The 16,257-nt window shown below is 40.9% G+C and overlaps 1 protein-coding gene across 6 annotated transcripts in view; it reads right to left on the bottom strand.

The window, feature by feature from the left end:
* Positions 1 to 16,257, bottom strand: part of SLC2A13 (solute carrier family 2 member 13) — a 350,803-nt gene that overhangs the window by 74,580 nt on the left and 259,966 nt on the right. For all 6 annotated transcript variants that reach the window (XM_006120405.4, XM_075927403.1, XM_075927428.1 and 3 more), the window contains one exon: positions 14,685 to 14,805. In XM_006120405.4, the coding sequence (XP_006120467.1) occupies positions 14,685 to 14,805 (121 nt within the window). The remainder of the gene's footprint in view (positions 1 to 14,684; positions 14,806 to 16,257) is intronic.

The following is a 16,257-nucleotide window of genomic DNA, read 5'->3' as shown; positions in this document are numbered from 1 at the left end:
TCACTCAGCCTCATAACTTGAGCATTCCATTTGAACCTCCTTATATCCAAGCAATGCCTAACTCTTGATGATTGTTTCTGCATCACACCTCCAAGATATGGCCATTTATATCCATTTGCACAGCAAGATCTCGTCCTGACTCTGACCACATGGCATCTTAATCCGTGAAATATCTTTTCCCCTTAGCATTGACAAACACAATCTTGCTTGCTCATTTCCAAAATGTTGCTATAAAAATCATTCTCCTAACCTTTTGCTCCTCTTTTTGTATCCCTGAATCAACTTTCCCTGTTCTATTGCATCAAAGATATGCAGTTTGTCACTGTTATAGCCTTTCCAATCTATCACAACCCTACATAGCACCCCTCGTTCACTAGTAAGATGTCTGTTCCTACCTCCAGTTGGCCTATGGTGCCAGCCTCAATTGTCCCTTTGTTAAATTTTCAAAAGCACCTTCTTAGGTTCTCCCATGATGCCACAAGAGTCTGCAAAACTAACTCATTATCCATCTTCAAAACACTTCTTGCCTGTGATAGCTAAAAAACAAACTTGATAATGGTTAGCCAGCTTTATGTTATGTTGACCAATATTATCTCATTGTTTCCTTGTGCTCCACCTTCTGTCTGAATCCATCTGTTGTCTCTCATCTTAAAATATAAACACTGTGGATCAGAGACCATCTATTTTGTTTTACATCTATACTGTGCCTAGCACAATAATCTTAGTCCATTATTAGGTTCTTAGGTGCTATGGTAATATAAATAATAAAGACATAATTAAAACCACTGAATTTATTGCACAGAGGCTTTTGATAGGAACACACAGTATCTACATAAAATATATCCTTTTTTTCAGAATTCCATTGTCCTCAGATGGACAAAATATCAGATTTGCTCACATGTTTAAAGGCACCCTTTTGTGACTAAAATGTACAAAGCATGGATACAGAGAGTTCACACATTACCTTTAGAATAATACTTTTGTAACCCTTATTTGTGAGTAACACATTCTAAAAATAATGCTCAGGGAATGAAGATGAAAGTATATTCTTCAGGATGGTGGAAATAACTGGATATTTCCCCATTCATACAGGGTTTGCTCCAAAGACCACTGACATCAATGGAAACGTCAATGAAAAATGGAGTTCAGTGGGCTCTGGATCAGATTCATCACTGATGTTTCAAATGAACAGCTATCAAGATCAGTGTTTTCAGTATGATGTGAAAGGAGTTTTGCATGCAATTTGCATTACTTATAGGAAAGGTGCCCTACACATTGGGCTAAAATGGAACTTTCCGCCCTCTAGCATTGTAAGTTACAGTTTCAGGTTTGATTTTGAGCAGCAACATGCTAGCAAAAGGTTAAATGCTAACACCTTGAAATGGCTTTCCTGCTTAAACAATTCCAGGATTTGTACTAGGGTCATTCTTCAATTCTTTAGCATGAGCTCTTCCCTAGAATTTTTATTAAATTTAGACGAGAGCAGGCAAAAGTATTCTGGAGTATCAATTTGTCCCTCAATGTACTTTTAGTTCTTTTGGGCATTGGAGAGAAAAGCAATCAGTCTGTTTCTCATTGTAATTCTCAGTTATTAGGGTGCCTGGTAGCTTTGTCTCTTCACTATCAGAAAAATAAAACAGGTATAACATTTTAAAAGAGAGGAGGTCTGCAATATCAATATATCACAGCTCTACAAATCCTGATTCTGCACTGTAAATAACTCATAGTTATGAATTTGGGTTAGCTGGTGCAGATGGCTGTTTTCTTCACACTCACTGACAGAATACCAAAGTATGAACTCCATATACAGTAAAAAAAAAATTGTTTGTTTTACTGAGCTTTTTGTAACTAAGACAATGCTATTTATTGTGGAACTCAAATATATGTTCTTTTTAACTTGAAAAATTGTTTTTATAATTTTTTTAGCATCTGGAGAGCTTTTGCATGTGTGGGTGTTTATAAATACAATTATTAATTACTAAATACTTACAGCTATTAACCATGTAACATAACTGATGTATGATATTATTAAGCATGAATGCCTTCATCTTAGTCAGTGAAGCATACTTGCTTGATGAGATTAGGAAGATTAATTGTGTGAGGATGACTCAGGCAAAGATGAACACAACAATATTTGTGTGCTGGGTACAGCAGATTGTCTCTTTTACCTTAAATGAACTTTATAGGTAACCAATTTCTGAAAGTAGCCAAATGAGAAAGTTCTTGCATTGAGAAAATGCACTCACAATAATGTGAACTGAAGAGTTACATAATGCATAGATGCAAAGATACATTAATAGAGTCCAAGACCAAAAGGGATCATTGTGATCATCTAGTCTGATTACCTGTACAACACAGGCCATAAAACTTTCCCCAAGTAATTCTTGTTTGAACTAGAGCATATCTTGTAGAATTACTTCCTCATCTTGATTTAAAAATTTCCAGTGATGGAGAATCCATCCTAACCTTTGGTAAATTGTTCCAGCTGTTGATCTCCCTCACTTGTAGCCCATAAGGTTAAGTTGCTTTCCTGCCATATTGGATAACATGCATTTCTTGGGTTGATTCATACTAATTTGTTATTATATTCAGTATATATACAGTACATATTCTTTATAAAGTATGCATGGCATCTATGATTATCCACAGTATTAAGCCATAATGCAAGAAACCTACAATGTGTAGCCTATATGAATACCTAAAGCATATCAGTACAGTAAGTTAGCATAAGTGACCTTTGTTCTAGATAAAATGCTCACTTGGCTGCCCCTCAACTCCTGGGAACCAAACAGGGGAACTAAGCCTAGAGCTACTCCGGTTCATATGGTGCCGGAAAGGGTTGACCAGTGACAAAACAGACAGGCAGGGCAGAGAAGTTTCCAGAAAGGCCAAAGGTAATGGCTTTGGGAATGAGATAATCCTCCTTAATATGTAGTTATAAGCATCATTCCACGAGGAGTAACGGTAGTTCGAACTAGGAAGCCTAGTTCGAACTACCTAGTTCGTGCCGCGTGTAGCCGCGCGGCACGGAGTTCGAATGAGCGGGGATTTAAAAATGGCAGCGCCCCGCTTATGAAAATGAAGCCCGGGAAATTCAAATCCCGGGCTTCATTTGCAATTGCGGTATGCCTACATTACCCCGCTAGTTCGAACTAGCGGGTAGTGTAGACATACCCCTATAGAATAAGTGTACCCAATGATTTCTTATGGTAAGAAAATAAAATATGGGCATGGTAGGTTGGGCTAGAATCAAGCACTGCCAAGGCCCTATAAAATATCCTTGCTTTGGAGCTAAAGGGGTGCTTCGTTCGGTCGTCTGTTTGCTGTTCATAGAGCTTCCTGAATGCACGCTGTGAGCGTCTCTACCCTCTTTCATTTATTAGCTTAGCTTTATAGCATATCTTAGCCAGTCAACACTCTACCTGCCTGGACCTTTAACTTTATCGAGCATGTCAGAAACAAGGCTGGTCCTACCTCTCTTAACATCAGGTCTTCAGGACAGAGTGTGAGGATTCTGGACTAAGGAATTATTTAATCTTAGTAATCTTACCAGAGGGAGTCTTAGAATTGTATTATGTTCTGAGAACTTTATGCTTTCTGATATTTGTTTTGCTTTCATTTATTTTAATAAAGGTTCTAAGAAACTGGTATGGTCCAAATTTCAAGTACCCTTACATGTGCTCTGAAACTCCCCAATCTGATTTGGGACAAGAACCTAAATATCTTCTAGTCAAATGCAGCCAGTTGCGAGCCATAACCCCTAGCCCAGGTCTGCATTGTTTAAAATGTATACCTTAATTCCAGTCTGAAGTGGTCACAGACTTCACTTTTCTAATAGAAGGGTGCAGAGTCTGGGATGGAGTTTAGATGCAGGACGGGATTCTGATCTGAGGCAAGGATGTAGGAGGGTGCAGGGTCTTGGAAGGGGGTTGGGGTCAGAAGGAGGTATAGCAGGATTCAGGAGGTGGTGGAAGTACCTGGCCAGGAGGTATTTATCATAGGTGGCTCCTGGCTGGCTGTGCAGCAAGGCATTCATGGCATTGTGGCCCCATGACATTCAAAGCTATCAGCTGCTGCTGGCAGGCAAATGTGTCTCTACACACCTCTTGGGGGGCAAGGAGCAGCAGGACTTCTGTGTGTTGTCTGTGACAGCAAGCACCCACAGCTCCTTATAGCCAATAGGAGCTGTAAGGATGGGACCGAGGTAGGGACAGCACATGGAAGCTCATTGCCAACTCCTCCAAAGGATGTGCATAGACACACCTGCAAGGAGTCTCCAGCCGTGGTGCTTTTGGAAGCGGAATGGTTGGGGCCATATCAGCAAGACAGTCTCTGTAAGTGCTCTGCTGGGCTGCAGGATACTTTCCTCTGGTTCCAGCTCAGAGGGCCATGGCAAGCCGGAGGAAAATATTTGGTGGGCTGGATCCTGTCTGTGGGCCATATTTTGTCCACCACTGGGCTAGCTTCAATTTGTAACCATTATATTGTTTTATATCTTTAACGGCTGGATTAAAGAACCTATCTACTATACATGAACCCCAAGAAGGTACTATGATCAAGTCAGCCCTTAACTTTCTCTTTGTTAAGTTAAACAAATTCTGTCACTATAAGGCATGATTTTTAATTCTTTAATTATCCTTGCAGCTCTTCTCTGAATGTTCTCCAATTTATTAACCTTCTAAATTGTGACCACCAGAACTGGACACAGTATTCTATCAATGCCAAATACAGAGCTAAATTAACGTCTATATTTAAATGTGAACCCAATACAAATGGACACAATCACTGTCAGTTTCAAACTGCAACTAATACTAAGGACAAAAACATTGTTTGAGCACAAAGACCACTCTGCAATATTTCTTCTGTACCTCGTGACTATGCTGTCAAGGAAAAACAAAAGAGAGCCGTGAAGAGAAGAGGCAAATGAAGGGAAGAAAAGAGAGAAAAGACTAAAGAATGGAACAATATGTCAATAAAGACTGTCAAAAGCTGGGTCTGTTTCCCTGAGAAGAGATGGATGGTATGCTCAAACCACTCAATCACTGATTTTTCTAAGAGTTTGTTAAGATCCAGGAAAGATATTGCAGTAAGCTAAAGTGTTACTGAACCTCTTTCAAATCTAAACAAACCCTATGGAAAAGGCCAGGGGTGGTTTGTGGAGCTAGGAGCAGTCAGGCCAGTATTAGAGAATGGTTAGTTAATTTTTAAACATTTTATTTCTGAGTTAATTCTTTTTTGGAGACTGCTAACTTGCACTCTGGTATCTATGCCTCTCTCTGAAGCCTCCTGATAATTTGTACTTTAAGACAGTTGATGATGTTGATACTGTTTCAAGTGACTTGCTCCTAAACAAAGTAGGGAAATACAACCTCCTGTAAGGTGCGCATAACTGCTTGGAAAACTGAATCCAGAGAGTTAATCATCACTGGTTCACAGTCAAGTCGGAAGGGCATATTCAGTGGGATCCCATAGGGATCAGTTCTGGGTTCAGTTCTGTTCAGTATCTTCATCAATGATTTAGATAATGGCACTCAGAGTACACTTATAGAGTTTGTGGAAGATAAACTGAGAAGGGTTGCAAATACTTTGAGGACAAGATTAAAATTCAAAAAGATCTGGACAATATGATCTGGTATGGAGAAGTGGTCTGAAGTAAATAGGATGAAATTAAATAAGAACACATATAAAGTACTCCGTTTAGAAAGGAAAAATTGATTATACAGATATAAAATGGGAAATGATTGCCTAGGAAGGAGTACTGCAGAAAGGAATCCAGGAATCATAGTGGATCAAAAATTAAATATGAGTCAACACTAACACTGTTTCAAAAAAAAGGAAACATAATTCTTGGATGTATTAGCACAGGGGTGGGCAATACTTTTTAATTGGGGGCCATGCCTTCAAGATGTTGGCAAGTGGTCAAGGGCCGCATTTCTACTGAGTATGGGACTGAAGTTGGGAACAGAAGGAAGCTTGGAGGTAGGAGACTAGGTACAGGAGCGGGTGTGGAGAATGAGAGGGAGTTTGGGTGAAGGAGGGGGTTGTGATCTGGGGCAGAGGTTTGGGGTGCAGAGTCCAAAATGAAGTATGTGTGCAGGAAAGGATTCCAGCTTGAGGGAGGGGCTCTAAGAAGGGATGAAGGGTCTGGGAGGGAGTTGTGACCTGAGTGAAGGGGGTTCAGAGGTTTTGGGCAATGATTTGGGGCAGGGGAATGGGGTGCAGGGTCAGAGAGGGGGTATGGGAGCCAGAGAGGATTCTGGCCTAGGGGAAGGATATAGGGGTATGTCTACACTACCCCGCTAGTTCGAACTAGCGGGGTAATGTATGGATACCGCACTTGCTAATGAAGCCTGGGATTTGAATTTCCCGGGCTTCATTAGCATAAGCGGGAGGTGTACCGGTAGTTCGGAATAGGCACCCTAGTCCGAACTACCTAGTTCGAGCCCCGTGTAGCCGCGCTGCACGGGGTTCGAAGCAGCGGGGATTTAAAAATGGCGGCTCCCCGCTTATGCTAATGAAGCCTGGGAAATTCAAATCCCGGGCTTCATTAGCAAGTGCGGTATGCATACATTACCCCGCTAGTTCAAACTAGCGGGGTAGTGTAGACATACCCTAGGAGAGGGTGCAGGGTCTGGGAGGGAGTTGTGACATGGAGGAAAGGGGTACAGAGGGTTTGGGTAGTGGCCTGGAACAGGTAGTGAGGGGGAGAGTAGAGGAGGTGCCAGAGGCAGGCTCTGGCTGGGAGGTGCTTATCTAGGCAGCTGCCAGTCAGCAGCCCTGAAGGAACCTAAAGGATGCAGTTGCAAGCTGCTCCACGCAGCTCTGCTCTGAGCAGGGTGAAGAAATAGGTGGGGAAAGTAGGGAGGAGGCTTCATTGGGTTCTCCTACCGCCAGCAAAATATCTTAGCTGCTATTGGTCAGAAACTGGCCAATGGGAGCTGAAAGAATTTGCTGAGGGGTGGGACAGAGCTCGCTTCCAGAACAGAGCAATTACATTTAAAGCGGCTGCTGCTGTGCTGTGCTTAAGGGTCCCAGAGAGGCAGCCACAGGCCAAATCCGATGGCTTGGCAGGCCACATCTGGCCCACTGGCAGCCTCTTGTCCGCCCCTGAATTAACAGGAGTATTGCAAATAAGTCATGAGAAAGAATCCGTCTGCTCTATTCCACATTAATACAGGCTCAACTAGAGTACAGCATCCAGTTCTGGGTGCCACATTTCAGGAAAAATGTGGGCAAATTGGAGAAAGACCAGAGTAGAGCAACAAAAATGATTAAAGATCTAGAAAATACAACCTATAAGGGAAGACTGAAAATATTGGATTTATTTAATCTGGAAAAGAGACTAAGGAGGAACATGACAACTGTTTTCAAATACATAAAATATTGTTATAAGGAGAAGGGAGAAAAATTGTTCTCTCTAAGATCCGAGGATAGGACAAGAAGCAATGGGCTTAAACTGCAGCACAGGAAATTTAGAGTGGACATAAGGAAAACATTCCTTATAGAGCGGTTAAGCACTGGAATAAATTGCCTAGGGAGGTTGTGGAATTTATATTATTAGAGGTTTCCGAGAGAGCACGTTAGACAATTGCCTGACAAGGATGGTCTAGATAATGCTTAGTCCTGCATCGAGTGCATGGGACTGGAATAAAAGACCTTTTGAGGTCCCTTCCAGTCGTGAGTCTATAATGATTCTGCTACTGAGAAATGCATGATTGTAGGAAGAGAAATGACCTATAAGTGGCATTTTTTTTATATCATATGTGAGTGAAGCCCAGTTTGTGAGCACACTTGGATTTAAGGAAGGATCTCGGCAGGCAACCTATAACTTTTATTACAGTAATTTCTCATTTAACACTATAGATATGTTTCAGAAAATGATTGTGTTAAGTGAAAACATGTTATGCGGGGTCAATTTTCCCACTGAAAATAATGGAAAAGGTGGGAGTTGCGTTTCAAGCGGTGGTGTCTGTTGGGACTGGTACATAAGGTTGGGGGAAAAGGGGACTGGGTTACAGCAGGGAGGGGAGGTGTTTGGCTCTGGAAAAGGAAAGAAGAGGAAAGGGGAAGGGGATTGGGTTGGAAGTATGCCCCTGTGACGAGTCTGCCGAGATCCACACTGCATCCGGGGGGGGGGAGGGTCACTGGGGAACAGCGCAGTGAGCGGTGAACCCTCTGCTGCTTTGCAGGGAGGCGGGGGAAACCCCACGCAGCCACCGGCGATGGGCCGGCTGGGGAAACCCAGCCGCTGGCCGGCACTCAGGGGCGGAGGAGATGGGGCAAGGCGTCCGGCGAGGGGGAGTCAACAGGGAACAGCGCAGCAAGAGGCGAACCCTCCGCTGCTTTGCAGGGAGGCGGAAGAAGCCCCGCGCAGCTGCCGGCAACGGGCCAGCTGGGCAAATCATGTTATTCCGGGGATGGTCATGTAATTCAAAAAACGTTCCCTAAAAAAAAATTTATATATTTATATGTGATTTTAAGTGTGTTTATATGTGATTTCCACCATATCCTTGTAAAGAAGGACAAAGGTCAAATTTTACACTGATTTACACTCTAAAGCAGTTTAATCCCTTTGTTCTAGGGCTGTAATAGTGTGGCTGATTAACCGATTAACTGATAAGCAAAAGCTTATAGGTTAATGCTATAGACTACACGCATTTCCCTCCCCCTCTCCTTGCCACTAAATTTTTTAGAAGGCTGACCAGCAGCCCATCTTAGTCCTGGCTTGCAATGGAACTGGGACCTATCCCTGCTGTGGCTCTGCATTTAAAGCGTACAAGGCGCTGGTAGGTAGGCAGCCCAGCTCAGTTCTGGCTTGTGCCAGGTCCAGGAGTTACTGCCACTCCACGCTGCTGCCTCTGATACAGAGCACTCTGGCTGCTGTCCCCGCTCCTGCAGACTATAGAATAGTCAGCTAACCAATAAGAATTCATGAAGTTACTCAACTATTCAATTAACCGATATTTAACATCCCTACTTTGCTCCTCTATTAGCTTTGAAGTTACTGATTGTGATATTTTCTGTTCTTAAACTTAAGTGCAAGTATCTGTGTGGCACAGCTCTTCTATGGGGTGGGAGCTGTCCCCAAGCTACCTTATAGAAAACACCCACACATGAAAATTACTTTTGAGTCAGGAAAGCAATTGTGGGGGTGAGGGTTGGATTTTTTTGGTTAAGTCTGTTCCACCTTCAATCTTATTCTAGCAATCTCTGTAAAAGATGAGCAGGGGAATACAGATCTTAACAATCAAAAGACAAATGAAACATGTGCAGTAGTATTTAGGCTTATTTTATAGACATCAGACTCATTCCTACAAAATAGATCCTGCACACTTAAATTATTTACAGACAGTACAGTGCTAGGGAAATTTTGTTTTACAACAGAATACATGGAGAAGACAGTTTGTTCAAATTACTATTTTATAGACTGTATCAGAAACACTCCCACACACCAACACACAGAGGCATCAAAATGTTTAAACATCTTACTTCCAACACTTATGGTACATTTCCACAGCAAAAAAAACAAACCAAAACAAAACCCCCACAACTCTACCGCTACAAATCTCAGCACCTAGACCAACTGACACACACACACCTATTATGAGGCTAAAAATATCAGTGTGGACGTTCCACCAGCTGAGACTCAGAGGCCTGGTGAGGGAGATGGGTCTCATAGCCCAGGCTCCAAAAATGTGTGAGAATGTCTACACTGCTTTTGAGCTTCGTGACATTTTGAGCTTCGTGGCATGAGCCCTGTGGGACCAAGTTGACCTGGGATCTCAGACTTGCTGATGCAGTTTCTTTTTGGCAGTGCAGACGTACCCACAGTTGGGAGTTTGCTTCACAGGCAAACTTTAGATCAACATTAGGTGGTACTGTTCGCTTCATTACCTGCATACAGTGTGGCTACAAGGCTGTTCCATTAATGACTGGTACACCTCCCTAAAATCCTGTTATTTTTTACTTTTAAAATATCTATAAAGACCTTCTTATTACTTATAAGATGTCTAGTCAATGAGAGATATTGAAACAGCTGTCCTGCAGGCATCCTCCATCTATCAACCACGATGATCAGGGATGTAACTCCATGGTCTGTGTGACTCCAAAACTTTGACTGCCAGAAGTGGTGACTGGATGACAGGGCATCGATGACTTGATAATTGCTCTGTTTTGTTCTCTTCTGAAGTACCGAGCACCAGCCATTGTTGGAAGGATACTGGGCTAGAAGGACCATTGGTCTGACCTAGGATGGCCTTTCTTATGTTCTTAATTGGGCTCTGCTGAGAGAGAAGAGAATCCAGCTCCCTCTTCTAGTCCACATTTCTAACAGGAACAGAAGCAGTTAAAACTTATTTTAAACAGTAGTTCTGTGTGATATGACTTTGAATATACAGGACGCAAAGCCACTCAGTAAGAAAGAGCCATTTTAACACAGCTTCTTTTCAGGAAGGAAGTCTATGTATGAAATTTATTACAAGAATAGACTTCATAGAATAGATAGAAGCTGTTCTCCTGGAATTTGTTCTTTAGGATGAAAAGGTTTGGAAGAAACACAAGATGAATTCCTCCAGGGACTCCACTGGAGACCAAATGTTTTTCTAATTGCTTTTTCTTCACTTGAAAACCCACTAAAATCATTAATGTTCTATTCCTATTGTCTTGGTTGGAGGAGACAGGAATTCTGTTTTTTATGGAACTGTGAGTAGCAATGGTTGATACCAGATACTATAGCGGAGAAAGTATGACCCCCTTTCCATAACTGACAGTTACCCATAACATGCTTATGAGAGAAGGGTTTTCTAATCTCAGGGAGTTAGTAATATGCCGAGGACCTGAATCAAGAGGATTGATATCCCACTTACAATTTTATTCTATATAAGTGTAGACATTCTGGTTATTCATACAAATGTCTAAACTTGTTTTGAATTCTGCCAACTTATTGGCATCAAGGCCTACAAGTTAAGTATGTGTGGCGTGGAAAACCATTTTCATTATTTTCTTTTAACTTTGTTGTTAGTTTAATTGTGTGTCTCCTATGAAAGTACAAATAGGAGCACGAGACCTTCTCTTTTATACCTTCATTATTTCACATGACTCTCACATGTTCACTATTATCTTTATGCAAAGAGAGTTCGTTTTCAATCTCTCTGCATATGGAAGTTTTTTGTTACTTCTTATAGTTTTTCCCTCCTTCTCAGGATCTCATCTCTTAATGTCCACTTTTGGCTACGGCTTGCCAGAAATATATTGTGAAAACCATTCCACTGATTCATATAATCGCATCCCTTTCTTAATAGTCTAACATCTTGTTTGCTTTTGTTTGCCACAACTACACATTGATATGTCCACAATAATATCATTTACAGTTCATTCCAAAATCAACTATGTACACAGAAACGGTCCTGTGGCATCTTAAAGACTAACAAACAGGATTTATTTGGGCATAAGCTTTCATGGGGAGAAAAAGGCTAACATTTCAGGTTGTTCTCCAAGGATTAAAGGAAAGTGCTAGTATGAATGTCCAAATGTATTTTCTATAACCTTGCTAAGTTATCAAATATAACTTTACTAAATGTGTAGATAAATTTTTTTATTTGTAAATAAAAAAAGTTCCTATAGTGTAAGTGTTGCACCTGTGCATATTGGCGTTCCCAAGCATAAAATAATTATAATAATTTATGTGGGGCTCATTTTGGAACTAGAATCCATCAACTCTCAGGCTGTCTAGACTGCATCCCTTTTCCGTAAAACGGATGCAAATTAGACACATCGCAATTGCAAATGAAGCGGGAATTTAAATCCCCCCCGCTTCATTTGCATAAACATGGCTGCCGCTTTTTTCTGGCTTCGAGCTCTGACGGAAAAAAGCGCCAGTCTAGACGGGGATCTTTCGGAAAAGGCTTTATTTTCTGAAAGATCCCCGTCTAGACTGGTGCTTTTTTCCGGCAGAGCTCTGAGCCAGAAAAAAGCGGCAGCCATGTTTATGCAAATGAAGCGGGGGGGATTTAAATCCCCGCTTCATTTGCAATTGCGATGTGTCTAATTTGCATCCCTTTTACGGAAAAGGGATGCAGTCTAGATACAACCTCAAAGTAATAAATGGAAATCTTTAAATCAGGCTACAGAGTAACATAAATAGTCTTTGCTGAGGAAGTTAACACATAAACGGATGATATTTGCATTCAGGGATCTAATAAATGGATGTATCCAAACCCCTGAATTCAAGTTGATTACCAGCATTTGTGATACTCTCTCTCTCAAAGATGCCCAGATCTTACTGTGATGGGGTGGACCAGGCCCTGATAGCTCCTGTTAGAGACCATGTGGTCCTGCCACACCTTTCCCCAGAATAGGACCATAGAGAAGTACTCCGGACAGGCTAGAGTAGCTGAAGGAGGAACCAGCCAATCAGGGGTCCGGAAGATTTATAAAAGGAACTGGAGACCAAAACAACAATCAGTATTTCTGGAGCCCTGAAGGTGTGCAGACCAGGGACTGGCTGGCTGAGAGACCAGCAGCACCATTGGCAGTTCCATGTAGAGAGCTAGTAAACATGGACTATGATGGATCCTGCTAGATGTGTAAAGCCCCGAGACAAAGGTGAAGAAATTGTCTCCAGAGGGGAAGCCCTAGGGGCACCACTCTCTCCAACTGGGGAAGACACTAAGAGGGACATTAGCAAAGGGCACTGTTAGGTGTGTATCCCGGAAGGGGTTTAATTTACACAGGGTGAGACTTGGACAGAGGTCTGAGTTGCTAAAAGGCTTTAAAAGAAGAGAGAGTGCAAATAATCAGGAGGCTATGAGGTTCCTTTCTCCAGACTCACTTCTGGGATATGAAGAGCAGCCAAATGTATTTCTTGCCACTTCTGACATTATTGAGGAAATTAGCCTGTCTCTTCCCATCCCCAGGGTCTCACTAGGAAGGTCCTCAGCACCACAATCTTCCTGTATCTCTTAGGAGTTAGTTATTCACTGTGAGTTTATTAGAATCCAAACAAGCTGGAGAAAAAACACTGATCAGCCTGAGTTCTGATGATGAAACAAAGTAGCAGATAGCAGGAACAGACAGCTGAATATTAGTGCTCAAATATTCTGCACACAGAAAGGCATGGAAATTTACAGTATTTGGGAAAATATTCAATTCACACATTTCTAGAATAAACACAAGACTCATTTAGTCTATATGTAACCCACACACCTCGTGTGGTTACTGAGCAATGCACGTGGTGCCTAGAACATAGCAACAGTTAAGACCAAGAGATCTCTACAGCATGGGCTGGGAGCCAACTGGGAGCCCATGCTGTAGAGGTCTCTTGATCTTAACTGTTGCTGTGGTCTAGGTACCACTTACATTGCTCAGTAACCACACTAGGTATGTGGATTATATACTTCCTCTAGGTGAGGAAGTGCAACCTGAGCTTCAGAGACCCAGCTGAGATCCCAGACGAGCCCCCACTTGTAACTGCCACCGGGCAGATTTGAACTTGGGACCTCTGGAACTGAGTAGAGGAGCCTCTATCCTCTGAGCTAAAAGCCAGCTGGTCATATGTAACCCACACACCTAGTGTATAAGTCTACTAGGGTATGTCTACACTGCCACCCTAGTTCGAACTAGGGTGGCTAATGTAGGCACTCAAACTTGCAAATGAAGCCCGGGATTTAAATATCCCGGGCTTCATTTGCATGTTCCTGGGAGGGCACCATTTTTAAATGCCTGTAAGTTCGAACTACCTTCCTGCGGCTACCTGCAGCACAGACTAGGTAGTTCGAATTAAAGCTCCTAATTCGAACTACCATTATTCCTCCTGCAAGGAGGTTTAAATCCCAGGCTTCATTTGTAAGTTCGAATGCCTACATTAGCCACCCTAGTTCGAAGTAGGGTGGCAGTGTAGACATATCCCTATAGTATTAATTTGTCAAGCAGAGACTCTGGATTGGAACAAGAATTGTTTCCGCATTTATAGCATTTGAACTCAGTCACATTTAAATAGTCTTTTCTCAGTGGAATACTAGCATTTTCCAGTCTGCCAGCCAAATGAATCCTGACAAGTGCATATGTAAGACTGCAGTCTCCAAAGGGATAAGACTATCTATAGATTATCCTATGCATTTCAATAGCTAAGTCAAACCTGAAGATGCTTAGTTTATACTAAATTCTGGCATGGAGAAAGAAACAATTTTTGCTATGTTACCTATTTGGATATTTTATTTCTTAGGGGAGAAAACAGTGAACCAAAACTCAAACTACAGAAAATTGTGGAATACATTTTAGAAAAAATAGTCTGAATAAATGACTCATCATTTGAAACAAAAACTGCACGAGCTTCTATGAAAGTGCACATTCAATTTGCCATTAATAAAGATTAATATGATTGTGTCTGTTTTGAATTAATTAAGAGTTCTGTAATTATTAAAATTTGAAAAGAGAGAACCCCCTTTATAAAAAATAGTAAAAAAAAGAGTAAGAGGCTCAAATGTTTTCTGGGAGAGCTTGTAGTTGTGGTGAAATGTAATGTCTTATAAAGGAACAACCACAAGCACGTTACCCACTTACTTAAAAAAATGTTTAGAGCCTTGCCTTCATTGAATATTTACATTGTGTAATAGGGCTGCAACACTTGCAAAGTTAGGAAAAATCTTGCAGAAGAATTTAAAAAACAATTGATCATGAAATCTCACCTGTAGTTTGTGCAAGTAGAATTTTGACCTGAAGGATCTGTTGGGTTAAGGGTGACTCGAGGTGAGACCTGAGCTGACAGCAAAAATCCCAAAGCTAGGATAATGAGTGCTACAGTAGTACCTAAAAATACAAAAACAACAAAGATTTTACTTCTAAGTTTGCAAAATAATTCTCTGCAGCAAAGATGCAAGTCTGGAAAAAGGAAGACACCCAATTCATAGGAGCATAACACAATATTTCCCTGCTATGATTAATCTGTTATACGGGACCTGAGAACAAAATATTATTTTTTGTAGTTGGGATCAGAGTTAAATTAAACAGCCCTGAATTATTACGCAGTTACTAAATTATTCAGTTGTTTGGTTTGTATTTTTTTTAAACAAAGTTGAAGACTGTATGAATTAACTCATATTCCTTTAAGGGACACAAATAATGTTAAAAAAGCAAAGTTAAATAGTGGCTTTTAAATCACATGTCCCTTGCTCCCAGAATCCAGACCCATCTGGAAAAAAGGCCAATAGCAACATACTTTTGCAGCACACAATCCCTAGCAATTTGGAAACAAAAAAAAAAATCTTTTTTTTTTCAGAGAACTCGGTAGCAATGTTTCCAAAAATATAAACAGACTGTTATGAATCATCGCCCTTCTACCAATCCACTTGAATCCCCAGAATTCTTTGTGAATGTATTGTGACAGTGTATAACACCCAAAAGGAGAGGACACAGGCAAAATAGATAAAATGCAATGTATTAAAATACGTTATTCCTAATACAAAATGTTAGACTATATACATTAATAGCACCTTGCTCAGTTTTCACCTTAGACGTAATAATTAACATAAGTTTCTTTGCTACTGGGAAGAATACTGTACTGAGTCCTATATCTTGTGTCATCTATTTTTAGTATGCTCAATCACTGTGAGATCATATTGCATATTATGTTTTTATTTATAAACGTATCTTTGTACATACTATATATGTGAAGTCGATAATCATATAAGTTACAAAGAAATATGATATACTTCAGCGTTGATGAATGAAAGTATCATCCACTTTGACCAGTGCACTTGCTGTTTTCACAATAATCAATCTTGCTAAGACTAATTCTAAAAGCATAAGCATCTTTAAATAGACTTTTAATATCAATCCACCAGAAAAAAATGGTGTCCACCCTCCAAATTTCATCTGTTCAAGGCTCAGAATGACAAGAATCAATCTAACACCAGTTAAAGCTTTTCTCCATATAAAAATAGTATGTCTTCAAAGCCTGCTGCCTTGCAGCCCTGCAGAGCTTTGTTACTGGAAAGGGAAGTCAGGATTTTCAACTTCCCAGTAGAACTCAGTTCTCATTTTAGTGGTCTGGAAAGACCACAGATATTAGAAGTCTGAAATGTAACATTTTTAGGTACAGAAAAGCAATTTAAAGTAATTGTGGAAGGTTATCTGGCGTCCTCTGAACCCTATATATTTCAACGAATGGTGACAAAGGAATTTGGTGTCTGGATGGAAGGACACACTATAGGCTGTAATTTAAAAATAACTCCACAAGCCATTTCTACAGCAGATTTTTTG

The sequence above is a fragment of the Pelodiscus sinensis genome, chromosome 1, assembly GCF_049634645.1.
Source record: "Pelodiscus sinensis isolate JC-2024 chromosome 1, ASM4963464v1, whole genome shotgun sequence".
In the NCBI taxonomy this organism is placed as follows: Eukaryota; Metazoa; Chordata; order Testudines; family Trionychidae; genus Pelodiscus; species Pelodiscus sinensis.
Note: the sequence above shows the minus strand (reverse complement) of the source record. Positions and strands in the feature narration are given on the sequence as shown.